Source organism: Rhinatrema bivittatum, chromosome 17 (assembly GCF_901001135.1).
Source record: "Rhinatrema bivittatum chromosome 17, aRhiBiv1.1, whole genome shotgun sequence".
Taxonomy (NCBI): Eukaryota; Metazoa; Chordata; class Amphibia; order Gymnophiona; family Rhinatrematidae; genus Rhinatrema; species Rhinatrema bivittatum.
The window spans coordinates 34,883,841-34,911,502 of record NC_042631.1 but is presented as its reverse complement, the minus strand read 5'-3'; the positions used below and the strand labels follow the sequence as shown (position 1 = coordinate 34,911,502).

The 27,662-nt window shown below is 44.6% G+C and overlaps 1 protein-coding gene across 4 annotated transcripts in view; it reads left to right on the top strand.

Annotated features, from left to right (window-relative positions):
* Positions 1-809: 809 nt before the first annotated feature.
* The window catches only part of SIGIRR (single Ig and TIR domain containing), a 60,793-nt gene continuing 33,940 nt past the window's right edge, over positions 810-27,662 (top strand). For 2 of the 4 annotated variants that reach the window (XM_029582685.1, XM_029582681.1), the window contains exons 1-2: positions 14,550-14,684; positions 19,367-19,684. In XM_029582685.1, coding sequence (XP_029438545.1) covers positions 19,654-19,684 — 31 coding nt within the window. In that variant the 5' untranslated portion in view covers positions 14,550-14,684; positions 19,367-19,653. Of the gene's footprint in view, positions 1,069-14,549; positions 14,685-19,366; positions 19,685-27,662 lie in introns of those variants that run through there. The other 2 variants (XM_029582682.1, XM_029582684.1) reach the window with 2 other exon arrangements.

Here is a 27,662-nt window from a genome sequence, read left to right as displayed (position 1 = left end):
GCGCTCCCAAACCATGACGAATTAGACGAATTTTGTTGAACTTGCTAATTCATTTAAAACAAATGCATATCTCTAGTACGTACATGTTATTGTAATTCATATCTTAGCCATGTTAGTCTGGTGAGCAAAAATGACAAGAGATGGGTAGTACCTTATAGAATAACCAGTTTATTGAGGCATGAGCTTTCAGGAACAGAGTTCACTTTTGAAGTGGAATGATCCACACCTAGTAACCCCTTTCATAGTGAAATACAGGAGGGGGGTTACATACATGGACTTTCAAAGCCACTCCAATGTCTTTTTTAAGTGCAAATGTTTACGCATGTTCCACATTGTAATAAGTTTGTAAATGTTCCATATTGTAGTAAGTACCCTAACATTTAAAATGCTTTTATTTTTCAGACTCCAAGAAAGAGTAATGCTATCAGTAACACAGAGACCAGTCTTGCCAGGAGAAGTTGCTTAACTTGGGTTTCTTCCAGCCACCAGTGAAGGGAGCCTATGGTCATCCTTCGGGCATCATTAGCACAGTTGATATCACTGGAACCTCTGCACCAGAAAGGTCCAAAATGCAACATCCAGTGCAAAGCATTCCTTCACAGCCTGACCACTGCCTTCCCCTGCCAGCTTCTCTGCAGAGTGGACCTGCAGGAGTTTCCAATTTCTGCCAGCCCGTCCCCACCCCTCTGCGCAGGAGGAGCTGTCCCAACGGGGAGGTGCTTGGCTCAGACACACAGCTGTCCTTGTTGCTGCTGATTGAGAAAGGACAAATCATCATAACTGGGGGAAAAAAAAAACCAAAAAACTGCTGCAATAATATCTGGCAAGAACACCGGCTTATGTACCTGGGATCGGTGACTGTACAGAAACAGGAGTGTCACCAGATCATTACTGCCCCATCCCGCTGCTTTCGAGAACGGTGGAGACCTGGGGTCAGGAAGGCACAGGTAATGTGGGACTTCATTCGTTTCTTTATCTGCACATCCCCCAGGCCAGCCATTGTGGCAAGGAGCAGGACTGGGGATGTGTCACAGGAAGGAAGCAGAAGAGGACTCTGATCCCAACCAGGTGAGACGTGAGCAGGTGCAGATTATGTAGAGAGAAGCGGAAGGAGAAAGCTCCTCACTGGAGCGCTGTTCAAACATTGTTTCAGCTGTCGTGCACAGAAACGGTCTCCTTTCAATCACAGGCGTCTTCACCCTTCCTCTTTCAGTCTAGCAGCTTCACTTAGTAAAATGATGACGCGTTTAGCCTGGCTATAAAGTAATTTTCCAAGTGCACTGGACAATCACTGGGAGCTTGTACGACTGTAATAAAACCGTGTGCTTGCAGAGATCTGTACCTGTGAATGTGTCCTATGCCTAACCTAGCCCCCCTTTTTTTTTTTTCTTCAAATATTTCCTCCTTGCTGGTAAGAGGGGTGCCTCCGGCCAGATGGACCTCTATCACCGCTCTTTGCAAAGCAGAGGCAGCCACGTGCCCTGACCTGAGCACATTATGGGGCCGATGCAAAAAAAAGTGCAGTAAAAACAGGCACTGAGGGTTCCGCGCCCGCTCTCCTAATGTGCCCCCGGGCACCTCCCCTGGGGGCGCCAGGCAATATGTAAATTAGGGGTCACGTTGTCCAGGAGGTGCTAGGGTCGATTGCACGCCCCTAGCGCCTCCTTGACAGCGGGAGCTAGGGAGTCCTTGGCTGTCAGCGGCCATCTGCTGGTTAGGAAAACTGACACTCAATTTATCCGCGTCCGTTTTGCTAATCGGTGCACAGCCATGGGTTTGGGAAACGGATGCTTGTTAACTGAGCTTTTGCTTCCCGAGCCTGTCCGCTGGCACTGCTTCTTTTTTTTTTAATTTATTTTTTATTATGCATTTCAAAATTTTACACATAGTATAACAATGTGAGGTAATAAGGTGGTGTATATAAATCAAAATACAGGAAATCTGGCTTTCATCATAATCCTAATTAGGATTATATATATTAAACATCTATACACCATCTATAAAACAGGCATGCATGGGGGAGTTAGGCCCACATTTACAAGGAGCGATATATAGGAAATACTGAAAAAGAAAAGACTAAGTTAACCGCCTTCTATGCCTAATGCTCTGATCCAGTCGCCTTCGGGTGAGCATCCAAAAAGAACTTTAACTGCGATGGTTCAAAGAAAATATAATCATTTCCCTGGTATTTTATGTGACATTTACATGGATATCTCACAGTATATTTTGTACAGATAGCAAGCGCCTCAACTCTCATACTTATAAATTTCCTCCGTCTGTCTTGTGTAATCTTAGTAATGTCGGGATATACCCATACTTTTTGTCCGTAGAAAAGCTCTGCACTATTTCTAAAGTACATTCGGAAAACATTATTTTTTTCAGTCAAAAAGGCAAAAGTCACCAATAGCACTCCTCTTTTTGATTACATCTTCTTGGGATAATTCCAGTAAATCAGTCACATTCATTACATTCGCCGTTATTTCTTCACTTCTTTGGTCTCTTGGGGCTTTCTTCTGTGGCAGATAATAAGCTCTTGTGACTAGTGGGAGTGCCTCTCTTGGAATTTTCAATTTTTCAGTCAAATAACTTTTAAATAATTCCACCGGTGATATTTGTGGTATAATAGGAAAATTAACGATTCTAATATTAGTGCTTCGCAAAGAGTTTTCTAAATTTTCCAGCTTTTTATTTTGCACATTTTCTGTTTGCATTAAACACTGTTGATTTTTCTCTAGCTTTTTTACTTTCTCCTCAAAATCCAGTAGTTGTTTCTCTTGCTTAACAATCCTTTCTTCATTATATCTTGTATTTCTATTTATTTCAAAAGCTGATTTTGATAATCCCACTATTGCGCTTCAATCGAGGCTAACGCCTCCCACAAAGTCTCCATCGTTATTCTAGCCGGTTTAACCAAAAACGGTCTTACTTGGATTTGTTCACCTCCTTGTGCGGCTTCAGCAGCATTGTCCCGGTTCTCTCCCAACGAGGAGTCAGCTGGGCTAGTTGACTCTCGAAGCCTGGGAAGGTAGGCTCCCTGCGGGGGGGCCGGCCGGCTCTCCCCCTTCTCGCCTCTCTCTTCTCCGCCTCGGTTTTCTTCCGGATAGTTCCCCTCTGTGTGGCTTCCCCAGAGGGGCTATCCGGAGACCCAGCAAATGTTTCTTCCCCTGTACTCCATTTCCGTTGGGGTTGGGGACGGTGTGACTGGCGTGCCGGGGCTAAGCGAGATCTCCTCGGCCATTGTCGGAGGGAGTCGCTCTGCTCCTCCTGACTCTGCGGCCCTCGCTCCCGGCTCAGTCGGCGTTGATGTGAAAAAACTTCTCAATGGTGGGTTGTTGAACATCCGGAGTTTCAACAGAAGCCTGGCTTTCACGAAGCCTGGCTTTTCTCTTTGTGGTGAGGCATGAATATTGAAGATTAAGAAACCCTTTGATCAAGAAACTCCAGAAACACACAGGAGAGCTTTCCACACACGTCTTAGTCAGACGCCATCTTGGCCACTCCCCCCCGCTGGCACTGCTTCTGTACAACTTTTGGGAGTGCCTAGAGCAGGCGTTAATTTCTGAGTGCAAAACTGTGCTTTTTTTTTACATTTCAGGTGATTCCCTAATAGCCTCATCAACATGCATTTGCATGTGATGAGCGCTATTAGTTTCGCCACACGTTGGACACGTGTTGTGGAGGCATTAATACCCTTTTTGCATAAGGGGATTAGGTAGCGCCCACACACCCCGAGCCCAACTGCGGGTCCGAACAGGGCACTCGGCTGCGCACAGTGTATTGCATCGGCTCCTATGTCTGTGATACACCCAGTTCCTAGCAGCTCCGATAGACTGGGAGCCCAATGCAGATCTCCCCCACCATAGTGCACAGTGCGCCATAGAGCCAGCCCTGCTAGCAGCAGTTTTTCTCCTACTCCTTTTGACTTCCCAGCTTCAATCAGAACTGCTTTCTATGGACCAGAGCAGTGCTTCCCATCCGTCTTTGCTTGCGGCACACCTACCCAGGATTCACTTTGATGTGGCACACAAACCACTTCCTCTTCTCTTTCCCTCACCCCCCCCCACCCCCCCATCCCATTTGCATCATCATCACCTTCTCCTTCCCCCAGCCCTTGGCACCATCACCTTCTCCCTTACCCCTTTCCCCATCATCATAATAACCCTTTCCCCTGCCTTCATCTTCTTCTTCCCTTCCCTTCCCTCTCCCCCAATCCCTATCATCATCATCACTTTCTCTAGCCCTCATTCTTCCGGCAAACCCCACTCCCTAGCATCATCATCTTCCCTCTCCCACCATCTCTTCCCTCCCCTCATCATCAACATACCTCTCTTGCTACCCCCCCATCATCATCAACTTCCCTGTCCTCTCCACCCCTTCCCCACCCCCTGGAATTAGCATCCCTTCTCTCTGGCCACCTTCTCAACCTCTGCATCATCATCATCATCATCATCACCCATCGTCCCTTTCATCTACCTCTCCCCCACTCCCTGGCATCATTCATTATCACATTCCCTCTCTCTCTTCATCTCTTCTTCTTGCCTCCCCCCCCCCTCCCCAGCATCATCATTACCACCTTCCCTTCCCTCTACCCCTGTTGCTCACCCCCTGGAGTCATCATTTCTCTCTCCCTCCCTATCTTCTGCACCTTCCCCTCTATAATCATCATACTTTTCCCTGTCCCTCTCCTCCTTGTCATCACCTTTCCCTTTCCACCCTCAGGCATCATTTATTTATTTAAAAGGTTTTATATACCGCGTATACGCACAAAGTGGAACTAGGCGGTTTACAAGAAATAAAAACATACATAGTTAATAAAAACAAAACATAGCATACATTAAGGACAATAATTACAAATCCCAAAGAATTAAGATGGGGTAGTGAATGAGGTTGAGTTCATTCACTTTAGGATTGCAAATCAGGGAAGGCTTGGGAAAAACAAGTAAGTTTTTTGATTGTTTTTTGAAGTCATGTTTTGTGGTGAGCTGACAAATGTAGTTGGGAAGAGAATTCCATAAATTGGGACCTGCAACCAAAAAAGTACAGTTGCGAGTTAGGTTTAACCTAGCAGTTTTTACAGTGAGTGCTTGGAGATAATTTTTATCTGAGGAGCATAAGTGACAGGGTGGTTGGTAAATTCAAAGAGTGGAACATAACCATATGGAGGTAGTACTGTGTAGTAAGGTATGGATGAGCATTAAGATTTTGTATTGAATTTGGTAACTAATGGGTAATCAATGAGGTTGTTTAAGTATTGGTGTTATGGTGTTATTTATTTAAAATTATTTATATACCGCTTTTTATATGGGAACATAATCAAAACAGTTTACAATAAAACAAACATAATAAAATACACAATCATAAACTAAAATTAAAATGATCAGTATAGTAATAAAAATAAACCAAAACCAGTACTCAACGTAAAAGCAAGTGAAATAAATCAGGAAAAGTGGATAATGGGAGGGAAGACAGGCCAAGTGGAAGGATAGAGTAGCTAAGTAGTGTTCTCAAAATTAAAAGCATTTAAAAATAAATATTTATTTGATGCAGATGGTTGGTAAGGAAAGAGTTGAACCAACTGTGGACAGAGCCCACTATACGATAGAATGTAATCTTGATAGTAGTATAGAATGATCTAAGGTATCAAAGGCCGCTGATATGTCCAGGAGCACTAGTATATAGCCCATGTTAGCGTCAAAGCCTTTAAATATGGTGCCAAAGGATGATAGCAACAAGGTCTCGATAGTCGGTACTATGACCTTTTCTAAAACCATGTTCGTTGGGATGAAGGGGCTCGTTGTCATAAAGATTATTGTTTAGTTGATGGAGGACAACTGATTCTGTTAGTTTTGCCAGTGTAGTGATGGAGGCTATAGGGCGTAAGTTATTTCAATTGGTGAATTCTTCATTTTTCATTTTTTGAATCGGTAATATAGAGGTCAATTTGAAATGGTCAGGGCAGATGCCAGTACTGAGTGACTGATTTATTAGGTTGACCAGAAAACCACCACGACCCTTACATCATCATCACCTTCCCCCTCCACCCCTCTCCCTACCTCCTGGCATTATCAACTTTTCTCTTTTCCTCCTCACTCCTGGAATCATCACTATCTTCTTCCTTCTACCCCCTCCCCCTCTCTCCCATCCCCTGGCATCATCACTTGCCCTCTCCCTCCATCCCTTTTCCCCACCACAAGAATTCATCACCTTCCACCACTTCTTCCCCCCACCCATTCGCATCATCATGACCTTCCCTATCATTCACCACCATCATCCCCAACTTTCATCTCCCTCCACCTGGCATCATCAACTTCCCACTGCCTCCACCCCTCTCCCTCACCCCTTAGCATCATCATTACCTTTCCTCTGCCTCATCCCCTCCCCCCTCACCCCCTGGCATCATCACCATCCCTCTCCTTCTCCTTTCACTCCTATCTCTCACCTCTGGCATCATCATTAACTTCCCTCTCTCATTCCACTCCCCCACCCCATGCCAATCACCTTCTCTTCCCTTTCCCTCCACCCCCCTGGAATCACCTGCCCTCTCCGGCATCAACATCATCAACTTCCCTCTCCCTCACCCCCTGGCATCATCACATTCTCTTCCCTTTCCTTTCACTCCCTGGCATCACCTTCCTTCAGCCTCACTCCTTGGCATCATCGTCTTCCCTCTCCCTCCACCTCTCCTCCTCTCCTCTTTGAAGCATCATCTTCCCTCTCCCCCCATCTCCTGGCATCATCAACATCCCTTCTCTCTCCCCCACTCCGAGTGGCACATTCAGCTGCCCCTTTCCCCACTCCACCCCCAAACCTTGATCAGCAGGAGTCTGGGAGGCAATGCTTACCCAGTGCTGCTTGTTTCCTCCTTTGCCAGCTTCCCTCTGCAAGCTGAACTGCACAGGGCCAGCAGGTCTCACAAGCCTCAGAGCCCCATGCAGTTTCCATTACAGAGGGAAAGCAGGAGCAGCTGCAGATAAGATAAGCGCTGCTCTCTGACTCCCCCAGCTGGTGGGAGGACATCCTGCAGGCCCAGAGGGAAAGGCAAAATAGAGTGCAGCTGTGGCACACCTGCATGTCAGCTATGGCACAATAGTATGCCATGGCACACTGATTGGGAAATGCTGGACTACAGCACCAGGAGGAGCTTTCATTTGCATCTACCTGGATCTTTTTCCCCTCATTTGTAAGCTTCACCCTTCCCATCTAGCCCAGTCCTTGCAGTGATGGTTCTTGGCCGGGCACCACAAGTCATGGATTGCTACCTGTGGTCTGGCTATTAGGTGTCACCATTGTGCAATGACAGAGACTCCCTCTCCCGCACCCCTGGGCCTTAAATGCTGCCCCTGCAGCATTCCTAGCCCCAGCCAGAACAGCAAAAGACAGGCTTGGATCTGTCTCCTGCATGCATAGCAGAATGCAACACCCCATTAAACCAGCAGGCCAGCCCATCTACCCTATGGGGCGGATTTTCAGAGCCCTGCTCGCCTAAATCCGCCCAAAACCGGGCGGATTTAGGCGAGCAGGGCCCTGCGCGCCGGTGAGCCTATTTTACATAGGCCTACCGGCGCGCGCAGAGCCCCGGGACTTGCGTAAGTCCCGGGGTTCTCCGAGGGGGGCGTGTCGGGGGCGTGTCGGGGGGCGGGCCCGGTCATCGCGGCATTTCGGGGGCGTGTCGGCAGCGTTTTGGGGGCGGGTACGGGGGCGTGGCTACGGCCCGGGGCAGTACGGGGGCGTGGCCGCGCCCTCCGTACCCGCCCCCAGGTTGCGGCCCGGCGCGCAGGAGGCCCGCTCGCGCGCGGGGATTTACTTCTCCCTCCGGGAGGCGTAAATCCCCGGAGAAAGGTAAGGGGGGGGGTGTAGACAGGGCCTGGCGGGTGGGTTAGGTAGAGGAAGGGAGGGGAAGGTGAGGGGAGGGCGTTAGAGGATTCCCTCCAAGGCCGCTCCGATTTCGGAGCGGCCTTGGAGGGAATGGGGGTAGGCTGCGCGGCTCGGCGCGCGCCGGCTATACAAAATTGGCAGCCTTGCGCGCGCCGATCCAGGTTTTTAGCAGATATGTGCGGCTCCGCGCGTATCTACTAAAATCCAGCGTACTTTTGTTTGCGCCTGGAGCGCAAACAAAAGTAGGCCTATTCGCGGAGTCTGAAAATCCGCCCCTATGTGTAGGGAGAAATTTTGAGACTAGTTGCAGGGCCTGTTGTACCCACATGTGTGCAAGTGAACTTTCAAAGAGAAACTCCCCATAGAGTTTCCTTTTGAAAATTTATACTAACAGGGGACCAGGGATAAAAGTATTGCATGCGAAAGTATGCACAGATATTTCAAAATGAAATCCCCTTGAGTACCTTCCCCTCACTATGGATAAAAGCACCTGCTGTGAACAGCAAGCACCAGCATTGACAGCTACTACTTTACCTTTTTGGTTGTGAAGTTCCTGTGTAATGAAAGGTCTCACTTGATCAGTTCACTGACAGAGTGGATGGGATTGATGGCAAAGCACTTTTCCTCCTGTCACTGTCTCAGTTCAGCTGTGATTCAGAGAAGTTGACCTGAGACGAGCTATCATGCCCCATACCCAGTTATAATGGATCTTGGCCTAATTTGCCAATATCCCAATCTCCATAGCCCAGGAGTGGCTAATTCCAGCCCTCAAGCCACAACTAAGCCTGGTTTACAGGATATCCAGAAAGAATATACACGAGATTAATTTGCATACAATGAAGGCAGTGCATGCAAATCTCTCATGCATATTCATTGTGGTTATGCTGAAAACCAAACCTGTTTGTGGCTCTTGAAGACCGGAATTGGCCTCTCCTGCTATAGCCCATTAATGTATCTAGTATAGACTGACCCCTATGAATGATAGGATGTGTAACTTGGGGGCTACAATAAAATTTGTACATGGACTTGTTCAACTAGTAGTCACATCTTCATGCAATTGATCTACAGGTAGACAATGAACTTTCTGTTGACTACTGAACTGATGTAATAACTAGTTCAAGGCTACTATCACCCAAACATAATCTTTACCTGAAAAAGCAGATGGTAGCCTATAGGTCATGCATTGCAGGGAGATGTACATTTGTTTCATCTTACAAGACATGAAAAATCATAGCAATGGGTAAAGCTTGTACCTGCTACAAGAACTTCTGGCACTTTCAGGATTGGTATGGCAAATAGACACCCTGAGGTCAATATTCAAAACTGGCCATTTAAGTAACTTGGCCAGGTACAATTTATCTGGTTAAGTTATACAGTATTGTCAGTGGCAAAGTTATGCCACTGAATATCTGCATATATATTCATGCTTAGCCACACTATTTATAACCAGCTAAGTTAGACCTGCTCTATGGCAGATCTAACTTAGGCCTGGAATCTGGCGGTAACAAGGGCGGGGGGGGGGGGAAGCTGGGGGGCGGTCCTGCGATAGCCGGCAGCGATCGCACCTCCGCGGTGCGATCGCTGCCGGCTTTTGCGCCGAATAACTACACCATAAAAGGTGTAGTTATTCGGCGCGAAACTGGCGGCGATAAGGAATCTTACCTTTCGCCGCCAGTGATGTGTCCACAGCGTCTGCCCCCCGGTGCCGCCCTGACTCCTCCTCTTCTGGGGGCCAACTCCGCCCCGAGCTAGCTATCACACGCGAAAAGGGACTTTTCGCGTGTGATAGCGTTAGAGAATGACCCCCTTAGCCGGTTAACTTATGTGGCTAAAATCAAATATTGCTATTTAGCCACTTACGTTATGTGGCTAAGTCACTCTACCCGGATTGGCACACAACTTATGCAGCTAAAGAGTTAGCCACATAAGTGACTTATGCAGCCAAATGATGGTGTTGAATGTAGGCACATATTCAGCAGTTTCACTTATGTGGCTAACTAGCACTGAACACGCTTTGGCTATTGACCTCTTAGAATATCTTATGGCTTGGATAACATGTTTTACAAGTAGAATAAAAAATGTAGTAAACAAATGTGTGAACCTCCCTATGATCCCTGGGAGAACTTTCCTGCTGGGAGAAAGGTAAAGGCTGTTTGGAGGTCTTCTGGCTCCAGTAAGCATAACACACTGCCACATAGTCTGATGCTCAAAAATAAATCATTTACTGGAATAACTGATGCAGATGAATGAAATCAGAAGAGTGTACAATGGAGAACTACCAGAAAAGTTAAGACTCCAACAAAACATACATGAACTTAAAAAAGAGCTCAAAACATGGCTCTTTCACAAAGTGTATATTGAGCATGAACAAACTCAGTAATATAATGCATAACACTGAGTAAGAACAAACCCAGCAACAAATGAACAGTATCTTTTTAATTCTGCCTTATTTTATTTATTCTTAATTTTTTAAATTAATGCATGTGATTATTTTTATATTTATTCCTCTTTTATACGATAAGTTCTACCTTTTCCATAATCTTTTTATGAAGTAATGCCGTAATTATAATTTATTTATTATTATGTATATATTGTATCTTTCGCTCTTTTATGACTACTTTTATTGATTTTGAACATTGGGTAAACCTTTATGATGGGATATATCTCAATGACGGTATATAAAACGTGATAAATAAATAAATAAGAAGAGTGCAGTCCATACAGGAAAGAGTGCAAAAGCTTCCGTCACTGCAAAAGCCTTCACACACTAGAGATTTTCTTCGTCCACTACTCACCAGCTCTGAGGTAGAGGATGGGACCCTCCCCAGGTCTACCTGCTTCCTGATGTGTAGACCTCTGTATTCCAGGAACTGAACTAGAAAACTCTCCTGAACAGACGAGCAGCAGCTCTGAAAGTAGATCTCCTAGGCTGGCAGTCCCAGGACCGGTGCAAGGATATTAGGTGCCCTAGATAAATCTCACAGCCTTGCTGCCCCCTCTCCATATCCCCAGCTCAGCCCACACATAATCAAAAATTATGCATAATACGTTTTACATGAAAATGACATTTACAAGTTCAGTTTTCTGAGGTAAAAACATAATATACATGGTGAAAGTGATATTTACAGGCACTGCTGTGTGCCAACCAGATATTCCTGCAATAAAGACACTTGAAACCCAAATGGTATTAGGAATGTTGTTGGGTATGGGCTTGGCACTAGTATTTGATGTATGCCTTATGTGGCTAAGAGATTTGGTATTCCCATTTGCCCTTATGTATAGAATAGCATACAGCTCAGCAGGCTTTTCTTATCCTCATTTTTTTTTATTGTTTTGATTTTATGTGTTATATATGTTTAACTATATTTATTTTTTGGAGTTTGTTTAAATAATCAATAAGAAATAGTAGCTTGAAATCTATTTAATGTTTGGGTACATGCCAGGCATTTTTTTTTTATTTAATTTATTTATTAGGTTTTATATACCGTCACTAGGACACGCCATTGTAGCGATTCAAAACATAATATGTACTTGTAGTCTGGATTGGCCACTGTTGTAAACAGGATGCTGGGCTTGATGGACTCTTGGTCTGACCCAGTATGGCATATCTTATGTTCTTATGTGTTATATTTCTTGATTTTATTATCGTTTTATGAGGAGTGATGGTGTTTGTTTATACACTGTTGCACTGCATACAGAGTCTGGCTTCTTGTGGTTTTCAGTTCAGTTTATGTCTGCACATTTATGTTTATACTTTTTGGTCACTTTATTCTGTATATCCAAGGTGAGATATTCTGCTGGCATGTAGTTTCTGTGTAGGAATCTATAGCAGCCTGGTCTGTTCTGTTTTACTAATAAGAGGTGTATTGGTGTTTTAGGGCCTGGTGTGCTTTTTCATAGGTAAGGCTATTACTATTTGAGTGCTGACATTTAGTACTGTTTTGATATGGAAGATTATTGTAATTTGGTATGGAAGATAATTGTAATTGTTATTTAGCTTACTCATGGCTTTCTGAGGGTCAAACCCACATCAGATTCACTTTACAATATACCTAATACCAGATGGCTTTTTTTTGCAGGCTTTTCTGGTTGGCATCACAGCAGTGTAAGTAAATATAATATGCATGTTGTGATATTTTTATCTCAGAAGACTATGAATGTTCTTTTTCATGTAAAATCTTATTATAAATGCTCAATTTTTAATTGTGTGGGGTGAGGGCTGGGAAGGTGGGGGGTGCAAGGCTGTAAAGTTTGCCTGGGGTGCCCAGTACCCTAATACCCGGCTTGAAGAGAGTCCACCACACACAGACCCCAACCATTCACCCATCTCCCATTTCTCTAGGTGGCAGATGCTGGGGAAACATGGGAGGCAGGTCAAAGGGTTCCTGGGAGTGTGTGTGGGCTGCCAGCTTCCTAGAAAAAATATTACCACTGACCCTCTATCTACCACTCCTCCGGAGAACTATAACTCCTGCTTGCCCCCTTCTGCAGCATTTCAAATCACCGAAGGCGCCAAGAGAGCCCCTCTCCTTGATTTGGCCTGTGCAGTGCCTGTGGGGTGGGGGTCGAATCTCATCCCTTCCCTCAGGCAGCAGATTTACTTGAGCGGTTCCTGATCGTGGTTATTGCACACAAACCTGGCACTTGTCTTGTGATGGCTGCATTGTATCCCCCTGTGGGAAAAGTGTGTCTCAAATCAAACAATCAAACCAACCATGGTTTATGCTTACAAGACAAGATTGATTTTATTTAGCTCACACTTTTTGATTAGAAGCCCAAGACAAGTTATATTTGGGTATAGGAAACATTTCTCCCGTCCCCAGGGAGCCTGAGGGTGATGGGACTTACCCCAAGGTCACAAGGAGCATCCACGGGACTTGACTCTGGCTTCTCTGGTTCTTAGCCCACTGCTCTGATGACTAGGTTATTCCTCCATATGTGTGTGCACAAATAATGATTTAGGAGCCTAAACCATGGCTAATGCACACAAGGGAGCATAAACTCTGTTTTATGTGCACTCTATGCAGGAATGTATTTATTTATTTATTATCACTTTAAGCCTAAGTGATTTACAGGAGCACACTCATAATAAAATACAAACAGCAGCAAAACAGGGCACACATCAAAAGGAAGACAACCCAGGCAAAATCCTGGGTCCTCAGCCAAATGCCTGTTTAAAAAGAAAAGTCTTTTCTTTTTAAACAGGCATTTGGCTGTTAGGAAGGTAAAAGTTGTGCATACAAAACCCGTGTCCAGGAGCCCCAAATGCCAGACTCCCAACCTCCAGATCCAGGGCCACACTGGTGCACAGCACTAGTAGAGACTAACACCAGTCCTAGAGATGTGGGTAACTTTACTCCACCTCTGATCAGGAACTGTGCTCAGTGGAATTCGCTATTGCATTGGCCTGCGAAATAGCGTTTTGAAGATTTCTCTCGCCCTTGACCTCTGGAAGCTGCAGCATTCACCTCCTCTCTTGGTCACATCCTTCAGGTTGATGCGATATCGGCGTGCGGAAGACGGGTGCTCGTGACTGAGTACCCGCTCTGCTAATGCGCGCCGACCGACCTCTCCAGCGTGCCCGATGCAACATGCCAACGGGCTGCCGCGTTAAAAAGGAGACGCTAGGGGAAAGCGTGCAGCCCTAGCGCCTCCTCAGCAGCGGGTGCCCGGGAGAGGAGGCTGTCAGCGGGTTAGGAAAACGGACGCTCAGTTTTACGAGCATTCCTTTTCCTAACCTGACTGCCAGCACCCTTTTTTTTTTTTTAAAGGATGTCCTCCTGTTTGTTTCTTCAACTTAATATCACCACAATATTAAGTCAAAGGAAGTACAGAAAAGCAGTATTTTCTACTTCTCTGTACACTTTTTGGGCTGCTCCAGGGCAGGCATTAATATTGGAGAGTTAAAATGTGTGAGTCGGGCGCACTTTTTTTTTTGCATTGTGGGGAAATAGCTTAGCTAATAACCTCAACATGAATTTACACGTGATGAGTGCTATTAGCTAATCACTCTGTTGGATGCGCTAACCCCTCTTTTGCATCGAGGGTTGTGGATGGGCGTCCAAAACGCGCATCCAATCGCATGTTGAGCCGTGCACTGCAGCCAGCTAATTCCTTACATGTGACTCCCACTCTCTTTCATGCGTGCACAGCCACCCCAGGGGTCTGTACCAGGCATCCCTTTGCCAGGCATGGATTTAACTGGTATTACTTTAATGAAGTGATGGCCCTTGTATACAAACCCATGCTTGCAGTGGGGCAGAATGAGGCCTATATTAGCCTGTTTGAGCTGAGGTCAGGTGGTGAACCTAGTAAGGAGTTGTGGCAACCTCTGTATAGGCTGGATGCCCAAAGGATAGGAGGAGATTACCTCATAGGAGGAAAAAAGCATCTAGGGAGCCACTGATTTTACAGAAAAGCCAGAGTATATTGGAAGCCAGGCCTAATAAGAAGGTATTTAGGTGTAGAAATGTTTTTCCCTTGTCAGCTTTCAGTGAATCCTAATTCACTTGAATTAGTTCTCCAATAGTCCAGTGCAGTCATAGGAATGACCCAATGAGTAGGGCACCTCACGTTCCCTCCCCTGGTTTTAGCCAGTCTGGGTGTTCTTGCTGTTCCTGGAGAAGGAATGCATAAACAGCTCACAGCCATCACCCAGACCTTCCCCCACCTTCCTTCTAGCAAGGCAGTACCTGGAGCCAGAGGCAGGAATGTTTACCCAGCGCGCCAGGCCAGGCCCTGCCTGAGGTGTGTTTACACAGCAGTGGCAGGGACGCACCATGGCGCAGCAGGCCATTTGCTAGCTCCAGGTAAAATCTAGCTTTAATTTCTTTTTTTTTAATGCAAAGCTATATATTGTGTGTGTGTGTTGGGGGGGGGGGGGGAATTGGAGAGGATAGGTCAACGGTTCCTTGACACTGGGAGGAAGAGAAATTATGAGGTAGATAAGCCGGTCTTGCTTGGATTCTCTTGGGTGCAGAGATCACAGGGCCAGGAATGCAGCTCTCTAGGTGTCAGCGGGGCCACACCTGCTCTGCTTCACGGTTTCTTGTTTACAGGAACTCCTGTGAGCCTCTGACCTGCTGCAGCAGGGAGGATCCAGAGGAAGGGATAGATAGGGTGGACGGGGCTTTTCCACAGCACAGAGGCAGGTTTTCACCTCAGGATAGCTCTGGCTTCACCCTCCTGAAAGTTCTCCCAGCTGCTTTTACTTTCTGTTCACCCCGTTCCATGTGCCCTTGTATATAGTAATGTGATATTTTTCTTTATTACCTTACATTTTTTGCGCATATGTCCTTGTGTGACGGAGATTGTGAGGCCTTGAAGGGAAGTGGTGAACTCTATGGAACTCTTTCAACATAGCAGCCCTGGCAATAAAAGGGGCCAGTGCGACTCTCCCTTTTTCATTTCAATAACGTCTTGTGTACAAATACACACCCCTATGATCACAAGTATGACAAGAATCTCTCAATTGTTAGTGAATGTTGACTAAATCATTTGCTGTTGAAAAGACTTTGGCTTTGATCATCATGAAGTGACAATTTCATAAGGTCTTCATCTCTCAGGGTGAGAAGGGATGTCCAATGTATGGGTGCATTATAGTCGGAATATATGACATGGTCCTAATCCTATTGTTTTATTTTATTTTTTTTATCTTTTGTTATGTTAATTGATTTTTATATAATGGACTGCATTTTTATGTTGTGTGTTTGTTTTTTCCGCCCACACCCCATGCTGGAGGGGTGGTTTATAAATCTGAGTAATAAAAAAAAATTAAGCAAACATGCTTGAGACGGGATTGAGAAAATCAGGAGAAAGACATAGGGGCCAGAATTGGTCTTGGTTTAAGAAGAACTGTACCCTGGCAATATGGAGCCTATGGCCAAATGAAAAAGTATGCCCTCATACTGTACACAACATACGACACCATGAACTGGGAGATGCTTTTAAATGATTTTTTAATTTCAAAGATAATATTATTATTTATAAACTCTAAGCACATACAAGTGTGACTCTGGTTCGAAAAGTGTGACCCTTAAATCTATATGAAAGTAATGCTTAACCTCTACCAGAACTAACTCTCAATCTCTACTCAGCTGATTAATCTACCTTGTTAAGCAGTAGGGGGTTGCAAAAATAGCATGTGATTAATCTAATTAGGTTGGGTTCTAGATCTCATTAAAAGCGAAGCAACTACTACCAGGCACATTGTGATGCACCACAAAATCCTGCCAAAACTCCACTTAGAACCATTGTAGAAAATCTGCCTTATCATAACAGCACTAAAACCCAGGACCCACAGAGCAAAAAATCTTCCAATGAAGAGGCAACAGCGCAATGGGCCCTAGAACACCAATACACTTCCTACTGGGTAAACAGAACAAGCTGGACTGCTATAGATCCTTACACAGAAACTGAACACTAATCCTTTCACCCACGCAGTGCACGGACAGATCCTCACCAAATACAAAATAAGGGACTAATTAGAAACAGAAACATGCAGACCAAAATGGAACTGAAAACCCCACAAGCCTACTTGGGAACGTTTGAGTTCTGGTCATACTGAGGCTCCTATGGATTAGTTGGGGGAAGTTCCTAGCATTCTCCCCCTTTCCCCCCAGGACAGGACTTTTCCCTCCCCAGGATGTATCCCAACACTCTTCCCTTCCCCAGGACAGACCCCCAGCATTTTCCTCCCTCCCACTCCATACTCCCTAGGCCGAACCCAAGCACTTTTCCTTTTCTTCCCTCCAAGGCTGGTGCACTCTCCCCCTCCACCCCCAATAGCAGCATTCTTCTCCTTAGTGCCCTCACCCCCAGTGAGCATGAGCCAGCTTTAGGGATAATGGCAACTGTGCAAATGTCAAAAAGTCCCCCTCCTCTCCCAGCAGGAAAGGCTAGCTGTAACTATTTCACATCCAGGGGTGGATTGGCCTGTCGGGGCTTTGGGCATGCCTCGGTGGGCTGATCAGGTCACTCACGTGACTAGAGTAGATCACAGCAGCCCCATGCTTGCAGTGAGCGATGCCAGGCCTCGCAGCAGCTCTCCTGGCAGAGTGCAGAGCCATAGCGTCCCTATGGCCAACATGGCCTCAGCGCCACTACCTGAAGGGTGCAATAGTGCTGCCGGAGATGTCGCCCCGAGGAGGAGTGACGCCACGGCCCTGCCGGAATCGCAGGTGGGGCTTAGGAACAGCAACAGTGCTAACCAGGCACCCACCTAATGTTGAGACCGTGAAAAAATGATAATCCTTTCCACTCCACTCCACCCTGCATTGGGGCTTTCCTGAATTCCTTTTCCCACATCAGCACCATCAGCAGAAATCCCTGACTGGATTTCCCCTGACCAGCAATATAAGTAAAAATAATGTTTTAATATATTCAGAGGAGATAGAAGAAAAGAATGAGTGAAAGTAGGAGTATGTCAATGAGTTTGTGTGTGTGCATGTATGAGCATGAGAGCCATGTGTGCAAGGGTGTATGTGCTGCAGTGTGTGCAAGGGAGCATGTATGTGTATGTCAGCATGTGTGTATGAGCGTGCGAAAGAGTGCATGGGAGCAGGCATGTGTGTCAGCAAGTGTGCATAAGGAAACGTATGTATGTGTATGTCAGGAAGTGAGTGTGTGTCAGAGACCATGAGAGAGCATGTGTGTGTTAGAGAGCATGTGAGTGTGTATGTCAAGGAGCATGTGAGTGTCAGAGCATGGGGATGTGGTTCTGAGTGTATGTAAAGAAGGAGAAAATCTGTGCACCCCATCCCCACTAATCAACAACAATCTCAGGATGGCTGGAAATTACCGATAAGTTGCCAAGTATATAAAGCAGGGGATTTATTCATTTTTATTGGATTTAATTATTGGATTTTATCTGATGTCTGCTGTTTTAAAATATTTTATTGGTGTTTGGGGAATTTTTTAAAATGTTTAATAGATGTTCTGTTTGTCACTGGTTTTAAAAATATTTATTCTTTTTATCAGTATAGTTTTACTGTTATGATTGTTTTATATTTCTTGATTTTGTTTAATGTTTTGTGAGGAATGGTAATGTTTCAGTTTTTCCATTGTTGCACCATATACAGTGTCTGTCTTGTTGCAGTTTCCTTTTCAGTTTTTGTCTGCAGGTTTCTATTTATGCTTCATGGTATCTTTTTTTTTTATTCTGTATTTGGTGAAGACTGTCTGCATTCTCTACTCAGCTGTATAAGGATCTATTGCAGCTTGGCTTGTTCCATTTCCTAATAGCAGGTGTATTGGTGTTTTAGGGCCTGGTGTAATAATTGCGATCTTGCTTTTTTCATAGGAAGGCAACACTGTTACTATTTGAAGGCTGACAATTAGCACTGTTTTGTATAGGAGGTTTACAATATTGTAATTCAATTTACTTATGCCTGTCTAAGGATCAAGCCCACATCTAAAATGTATTACAGTAGGCCTAATATCATATAAATTCTAAGCGTCTTTTTTGAAGCGTTTTTTGGCTGGCTCCCAAGTAGTGCATGTAAGTATATACACGTTTTTGTAAGTGTTGTCTTTCCTCATAAGACTGTACCTTGATGTCCTTTTTCATGTAAGCTCTCTTATTTCTAATTGTGTGTGGGAAGGGCTGGAGGAGAGGGAACAAGGCTGTAAGGGTCACGGAGGGCACCACACGCACACCCCCCACCATGCGCCCATCTCCCACTTCCCCGGCGCACGGCTGCTGGGGAAACATAGGAGACAGGTGGTTAGGGGTTCCCGAGAGCGAGGCTGGGCTGCCCGATTCCTAGAAATAATTATCGCTGTCACTATCTGCCACTCCTCTGCGAACGTGGATGTTTGAGGGTTGAGGGAGCCGGCCAAACGGGGCCATTTTGCTGGTGCCACCTCTTTGAATCCTATGCTTATTAATTTTAAGGCGTGCCTGCATATATATATATGTGGGGGTTAAAAATTATTTTCAATAAATAAAAATAAATCACGGGTATGTGGGCTGTTTTATTTCTCCCCCACCCCCGATCCAGGGAAGCTGTGCGTACTGTTAGCTGGATTTTTCAGTTCAGCCATTTTACCGGGGTCCGTATCTCTCCAAATTGTCCTCCAAGTGACTTGCCTGAGGTTCACACGCGCAGTGTAAGTGGGTGAGATGGGACTTGAAACAGCTTTTCCAGCTCCCCAGCTTAATTGCTGTAACCATCAGGCCGCTCCCTCGCTGGGTCTCCCTCTCTTTCACTGTGCATGTGGGGCTCAGTAGTTTTATGTGAATCATACATGTGGCACTCTGTGTGTCCTGTTGCTTTTGACCGTACAAAACATAGGGAGAAGGATGGAGGGGGAGTGGGGAGGAGGCGAGAGGAACATTAGCAGGACAGACTGTGAGCAGGTATGTAATGATCTGGGGCATCCTCTGCATTTGCACTCTAAGCATGCTAAGGGTTAAGCCTAGGTCTGCAACATATTAACCAGATAGTTTAATTTTTTTCTGCTGATGGGTTGGTATTTTTAACCTCCTCAGTTCCTGGACACCTCCCGTTTCGAGATCTGAGCCTTCTTACGACTGCGCTCCATGGACTGAGCCAGGGACCTCGGCGCATTTCTTCTGTCCTTCGGATGTGGCGAGGCTCCAAGCCCTCGGACTTTGACCTTCAGTGGAGCGAGGACTGCCGTGCTCTCGGTGTGTTTGTGACAGCCAAGCCCCTGCTGACTGTGCAGCAGAGATGCCGCCTGCCTGACCTTCCGCCATCTGCAGGTTGATAATGCTGGAAGCAACCCACAGATGATCTACCTGAACAGGCGGAAAACATGTCCCTCGCTGTAGGGCTGGCCATGGCAGGTAGGTTGGAATGGAGGTTGCCCTTTGTTTGGGTACACACCAGAATCTGTGTTTGTTAATCTGCTTTTTCCCTTTCTTGGGGTTGAGGTTGCTTGGTGATCAGTAATTATAGAACTCACACAATCTCAGTCCAGTGCCTAATTGCACACCAGGTTATTCACTTCTCTGCTCTGGAGGTCTAAACCAGGATTTGTTTTTTAATGTTTCATAATTGTCCCTCTGACATTTCTCTGTTTATATTTTCATGTGTTTGCCTTTCTGTATTTTGGTTCTACTTTACAACATTTCTGCTGTTGGGAGGAGGGATCCACCATGAGTTATTTATTTTATTTATTTAAAAACATTCTTGACCGCCTATCATCATTTCTAGGAGGTTTACAACAAAACATTCATAAAATACAGATACATAAAATGCAAAAGCACCCTACCATGCCCTCCTTCTTCACCATAGGTCTCTCTGCTCACAATAGACTCTTTGCTGACCTCAAAGAAAAGGAAGAAGGGACTCAAAGAAATTAGAGCATCCCTATTGGTTAAGAAGAGAAGGATAGGGATCAACTGGGCTCTGAGGCTTTGCAACAGATGGTCCTCCTGCTGTCAGGGTAGGGAGGCTGTAGGATTGCCAGGGGAGAGATAAGAACAAAATAAAGGGCAGAAGACGAAAGATAGTCCTAGCAATACTGCAAGCCAGGTTGGTACCAGCAGGCTACAACTCCTCAAATCAGCTGAGGTGGTTCCAGCAGGCAGGGCCATCAGAAGGGGTAGGCCAAATGGGCAACCACCCAGGGCAGGAAGGCATCATGCCACCACATCCACTGTCACTTCAGAGGCATAGTGGATAATACTTTAAAATCGTCAGTTCAGTGTGCTGCAGTAGTCAAAAAAGCAAACAGAATGTTAGGAATTATTAGGAAGGGAATGGTTAATAAAGCGAAGAATGTCATAATGGTTCTATATTGCTCCATGGTGAGACCGCACCTTGAGTACTGTGTACAATTCTGGTCGCCACATCTCAAAAAAGATATAGTTGCGATGGAGAAGGTACAGAGAAGGGCAACCAAAATGATAAAAGGGATGGAACAGCTCCCCTATGAGGAAAGGCTGAAGAGGTTAGGGCTGTTCAGCTTGGAGAAGAGACGGCTGAGGGAGGATATGATAGAGGTCTTTAAGATCATGAGAGGTCTTGAACGAGTAGATGTGAATCGGTTATTTATACTTTCGAATAATAGAAGGACTAGGGGGCATTCCATGAAGTTAGCAAGTAGCACATTTAAGACTAATCGGAGAAAATTCTTTTTCACTCAACGCACAATAAAGCTCTGGAATTTGCTGCCAGAGGATGTGGTTAGTGCAGTTAGTGTAGCTGGGTTCAAAAAAGGTGTGGATAAGTTCTTGGAGGAGAAGTCCATTAACGGCTATTAATCAAGTTTACTTAGGGAATAGCCACTGCTATTAATTGCATCAGTAGCTTGGGATCTTCTTAGTGTTTGGATAATTGCCAGGTTCTTGTGACCTGGTTTGGCTTCTGTTGGAAACAGGATGCTGGGCTTGATGGACCCTTGGTCTGACCCAGCATGGCAATTTCTTATGTTCTTAGCAGAACTAAGTTCCCACACCATCAGGTAAGGCCCTTCTGGACCAGCTGGATTAGAAGGGCCATCGGGGGGTGCCATTTAGCCTGGTGACAGTTCTGGCAGCTAGTGGCTGCATACTGACCAGTAAGTCCACGGGGACTTAGGAAGCTGGATATTTGGTCAATAGCACTAATTTTGGTAGCTATTTTAGATTAAAATAAAACAGTGGTAAGACATGGATGGGGGCAGGGTGGTGGATTAAGCATGCGATCTTAAGCATGCTTATTTGCCCAGGAATAGAGGACCCATGAGTAAAACAAAAATTGACCTGGGTAAGAAATGGCATCTTATAAGCAGTCAAGCTTCTATGTCTGGCAGCTGGGATATATCCTAGCAGTGTGTGGGCAGGAACAGCTAGACAGATGATCTAATTGATCTTTTTTGGCCGTCATCTACTATGTGTCTGTGTCTGTGTTCCATTTAACCATGTCTTTCTATATGCTCTGTGATTTTGATCTTTAGAATAGTTTCCACTATTTTCCCGGCACTGAAGTCAGGCTCACTGGGCTATAGTTTCCTGGATCATCCTTGGAGCCCTTTTTAAATATTGGGGTTTCATTAGACACCCTCGTTCTTCAAGTACAAAGGATGATTTTAATGATAGATTACAAATTTTAATTAATAGATCTGAAATTTTATTTTTGATTCTTCCAGAACCCTGGGGTGCATACCATCTGGTCCAGTTGATTTGCTAATCTTTATTTTGTCAATCTGGCCTACTACATCTTCCAGGTTCACAGTGATTTGGTTCAGTTCCTCTGAATCATCACCCCTGAAAACCATCTCCGGAACCGGTATCTCTCCAACATCCTCATTAGTAAACACAGAGGCAAAGAATTCATTGTCTTTCTGCAATGGCCTTATCTTCCCTAAGAGCCCCTTTAACCCCTCTGTCATCTAATGGTCCAACCGATTCCCTTGCAGATTTCCTGCTTCAGATATATTTTTTAAAGTTTTTATTATAAGCTTTTGCTTCTACGGTCAACTTCATTTCTAATTTTCTCTTAGCCTGCCTTACACTTAACTTAACAATGCTTATGCTTTTTCCTATTTTCTTCAGCACCTGATGCAATAAGATTAGCATGTCCAAAACGCATACTGAAACAACTGCATAGGTGATAGCGCCCATCACATGTAAATTCCATGTAGATGAGGCTGTTAGCTATTTTCCCCCAATGCAGGAAAGTAGTGGGTGCCCAACAAACATTTCCATCCCAGAGGTGGTGTAAAGTCAATTCGCAAAGCGAGCGTTCAAGAGAAATAAAAAAAAACAAAAAATACGATCCTCTGTGTTACAATGAATGTGTCCTCCTACTTAGTATTGTTGTGACACTAATTTAGTGCTTGCAGTGGAGAAAAAAATGTATATTGGTTTCATTTAAAAAATTGTTTTCTTATGGCTGCACAATTTAGATGTCCATAGCAAGAGGCACTTAGCTATAGGCATCTTTAGCAACCTCAGCAAAATAAGAAAGAACTCTGCCTGAAGATGCGGGATAAAAACAGATGTTGCAACTGTGGGTGTCCGATGCAATGGAGCACTAGGGATGCACAATTCTCCCCTAGTGAGCCCTTTTCTGCACGCCCTCTCATTTAAATACTGCATCAGGTGCCCAGGGGATGTGGCTGCATACGCAATAGAAAAACAGGAGCTCAGTACGGGTACCCGTTTTCAGTGCTTGTCTTATTGTATCGGCCCCAGAAAGTGAAGTGAAAGTTTCCTGGAACAATGTCTTCAATTTTGATAATTTGACAGAAAATGCATTTCTCAGGCGCTCATCCCATAAGGTTACACTATAGCAATTTGCACATCCACTCTTTCAGGATCCCCTTTAGTTACATAGTAACCTAGTAAATGATGTAATTCGGGGGTAGGAAACTTCCATCCTCGAGTGCTATAGGGGTCCAGTTTTCAGCACAGCCATGAGATATATTTGCAGGCACTGCCTCTATTGTATGCAGGTATATCTCATGAATATTCATTGTGGATATCCTGAAACGCAGGCCTATTTGCGGCACTTGAAGACAGTAATTGCTTACCCCTGACGTAGTTATTATTTCTGGTTTTCCTAATCTAGTGGATAGTTTTAGGGTTTCCCTACTCTCTGGGACAATCCCTTGTACTGAGAATTCACTGCTTTAATGTTGTCATCTTTTCACCGACTCCTTGATGTGCAGGATAGGCACTTTATTCTCTTTTTGAAGTCCTCTGGACTAGTTCCACACGGGTACTCTGCATGCTCTCAGTTGTTCTCCTTCAATGGTTTGGAACCAGGAACACTTAACGGGATTAAAACGCTCTCTTTTTTGTAAAAATCACAACAGGTACTGTGTGCTTTCTATATCCCTTTTGGCAAACCCTCCCCAGCCAAATATCAGGTCGTGAGGGGAATATGTGACGTGGAAAGCTTTAGACTTTATTTCCCTTCTTTCATGAAAAAAGGGACAAGCGACTGTAGCTGCTGTTCTGCATGCAACTCTTTGACCATGGGCTTTCTCCACTCGACTGAAAAAATAAAACTGCTGAGAAGAGAGAACACCCTGCTCTCTCTCCGATTTTCTAGAACTCTCTAGGGATCCGTATATTTAGAGGAAGGAGCCATTGTGGCAAAACCCTGTGGGAGATGTTTTGCAAAATGTTTCAGTCCACTAGCCTAATCTAGAGTTCTCAGTATGCAATATTCCTTGTTAAGGACCTCATGGGTCCTTACATACATGAATTAAATATTCATAAACTAGGGTTGCAAAGCATGCAAACACTTTATATTGTATGCATATTCATTATGGATATCCTGAAAACACAACTGACTGGAGTTCCCAGGACAGGTTTGAGAGCCATTGTACTACAGCATTTAAGAATATAAATTCATATAGAATATGATAGATTGTAATTTCTTATAATTGGGCCTGCTATTTTGTACCTTCCGTCCACAACAGGTCATTCAGAACTTGGCAGCTTATCTGCTAACTGGAACGGGCTTGATAGAGCACATTACCCCAGTGTTAATATCACTCCATTGACTCCCAGTAATTTACCACATCCATTTTCAAGTTTTGTCAATGATAGTCAAGCTAATACACAATGAATTATCCATCTGGCTAAGCACTTTGAGGATTTACAGACCAACCAGACAATTATGCTCTACTAACAAAAATCTATTGGAAATACCAACTGTAAAAATTGCAAAACTTGATTTGACAAGAAACAGAGCATTCTTGATTGCAGGACCAACTTTGGAACACCTTACAAGCAGATAAGTGAGATCCAAGATATTAAACTTTTCAGGAAGGCTGTAAAAAGTAAAAACTCACCTATTCAAGCAAGCATTTTCAAGCTGAGTTGTACTCCCGGAGACACAATTATTACTGCTGAGTCCCCAGTATTGACTTGAGAGAATCAAAATATAATTAAAGGTGACTCTGAATTGTAGTGCTCCCTTGTTTCCAGTTCTTCCCACTTCTGCTATTGTGAGTCACTCTTTTAATACTCAAGTATAATCATTTGATGTTTTCCATTGTGTATGTTTTATTGTGAACTGCCTTGGGCAACCCATGTGTAGAGTGCGGGATATAAATATTTTTAAATAAATAGCAGATAAGGACCTCAAGACCCATCTAGTCTAACAAATCGTCATTTTTTTTTTCAAATGACAGACCCCGTATGTAATGGATAGTAACGAAAGTGATGTAAGTGATGTCAATTATGGTGTAATAGGGCTAAGTTTGCTCTATGTAAGCTAGTAAAATGTATGTGATGGGGGCCACCAAAGGTAGATTGCATCACATCATGGCCATCTTTATTCCTAGTGGGCAACATAGAAATTAGTCTTACCTGAGGTTTCCCTAATGAGTAAGGGTCCATGGTAGGGGTTTCCCTAACGAGTAAGGGTCCATCTCCCAAATTTATTTAGTGGTTTCAAAAGTTATGGGTCCTGCAGATGGTGAAGTGGACCTAGATAAAGACAGCAGTGGTAGCCCGTGTTTCCTTGATTGGACAGGGAGAACACCAACCTCCTCTCCTCCATGATCTAAACTCTTAATTTTATTTCTGGTTGTAATCCAGCCACTATATATAGGAATAGAATAAGGCAGGAAACTTCAGCACTGCATACTTAGAATTCATGGGATAGAACAGTCAGAGCAAATCTTTCCCCATAGCATAGCATCTGATACCCCAAATGTGAGGAATACTAATCCTTCAGCCTTCACTTGAACAGGAAGTAGATCTTCCAGCTCCCTATATCAAACATTTCAAAAGAATATATGGATTACATTCCTTTCAGTTCCATGTATCCCAATTTTACCACTTTTAGGCATACCACATTTCACATCTTGACCCTCCCCAAACATAGAGGACAGGTACCACCTCCCTTCAAATATGAAGCTCATATATATGGGAAACTTAACAATTTTATTCTTAGGGCCTAATCATGACTCCCAGGTCAACCAACTTCCCATGCAGTGTCTCCCACATCATGGAAATGGGGCATTCCTCATGTTAGATCAACCCCGTTCTCCTTCCTCCAGCCTATTTCCTTGAGGAGGAGAAGTGCACCTTCTACACCCTTAATTCCTGGACTTTTGGCAGGGGAGAGGTAACATATCTTGATCTTCCATTCTATTGAGAGAACAGTCCCATACAAGGTTCTACTCCATACTGGGGTGGTTCCTGGGCTCACCAGCTTACAGACTGGTTACTTCAGGCCACTACATCCTGGAGTTCCCTCCCACTCAAGCTCCAATCTAGGAAAGGGCAAACTCCCACCATATCCTCCCAAATTTATACCTCCCACAGACACATCTTCCACCAATCAGCTAAACCCTCACTCTTAAGGGGACCAACACATTAGATCAAATAGACTCTCCCCATGATAAATGCCATCCTGTAGTCCTTCAGTGTTATTTTTATTTTATTTATTATTTTTTTTTATATACAGACATTCAATCAGATATCACATCGGTTTACATTCAGGTACTGTAGGTATTTCCCTATCCCCAGGTGGCTTACAATCTAAGTTTTGTACCTGAGGGAATGGAGGGTAAAGTGATTTGCCCAAGGTCACAAGAAGCGACATTGGGACTCGAACTCTGGTCTCCTGGTTGTTAGCCCACTGCTGTAACCACTGGGCTATTCCTCCTCAAACAGATAAGACATTAGAGAGTAACTTGGATCAATGAAATACTGGAGTCACCCTCACCCAAGATATTTTGTGCGAATAGAATGGATACGATCACAAATTTGGGGGTCTCCCCACATTTGTCCACTTGAAAGAATACCCTTAACCAGGAAAACTACACTCTAACCAGATTAATGAAAAAAAAAAAAAGATAGAAGGGAAGAGGAGCAGTAACCTTAGCAAGGGGGGGGGGGGGAGGTGTATTTACCCGTTCCACCCCGCACATCATTTTTAGAAACGTCTGTCATGACCTCTCTCAGCCGTCTCTCTTCCAAGCTGAGGAGCCCCGGCCTGTGTAGCTTCTCATCGTAGGAGAGATATTCCATCCCCTTTATCATTTTTGTCACCCTCCTCTGCACTTTTTCAAGTTCCTCTGTGTTTTTTCCTGAGATGGGGGGAGATCAGACCTGCACACAGTAGGAAAGTTTGGCCACACCTTGGCTCAATAGAGAGGCAATATGATATTTTGCGTTTTTTTTCTCGATTCCTTTTTGCAACAAACATGACATTTACCCATGTATCTTCTGAAGAGTTTGCAGGTTGGGGGAACTGCTTAGGTGGGTAGTTTTGAAAAGTCAAAGCTATCCACCTACGTTTACCTTCAAATAGCTCCCATTCAAAAAGCAGGCACGGCTTTGGGCAGCTGCTTTTGCCATGGGGCAATAATAGTGAAACTATCCGCATGGGCTTTGCTTTGATTCTTCTGGTGAACCCCATGGTTGAGAACTACCTACACGTGGGCAGCTTGACCTTTAGTTTGCAAGGAGCCAGTCACCAATGTCATAGGTTAGTTCGGTAGAAAAGCTATCATTGGCAGGGCATTCACCGACCTCGGTTTCCAGGCTTTTCCGTAGGCTAATACCATTGACCACATTACTTCACTCACAGATGGCTAAATAAAAATGATTCTCGGGGGGAGGGGGGTCATTTGCTTCTACTAGCTGACACTTCTGTTTTTACAGCACAATGCATATGCTATCCAAATTAATACAACGCTTCCATTAAAGAAATGTAAACTGTTTGCATTCCCCCCTGCCTCTCCCCTCCCAATCAACAGAGGAATACCTCCAAAGCATCTGAGACCCAAGCATTATCCTGCACTATTTAGCAAGGAGCATTTGATTTGCATTAGCAAACTGGGGACCGGATTCAAGGGGCATTAGATGA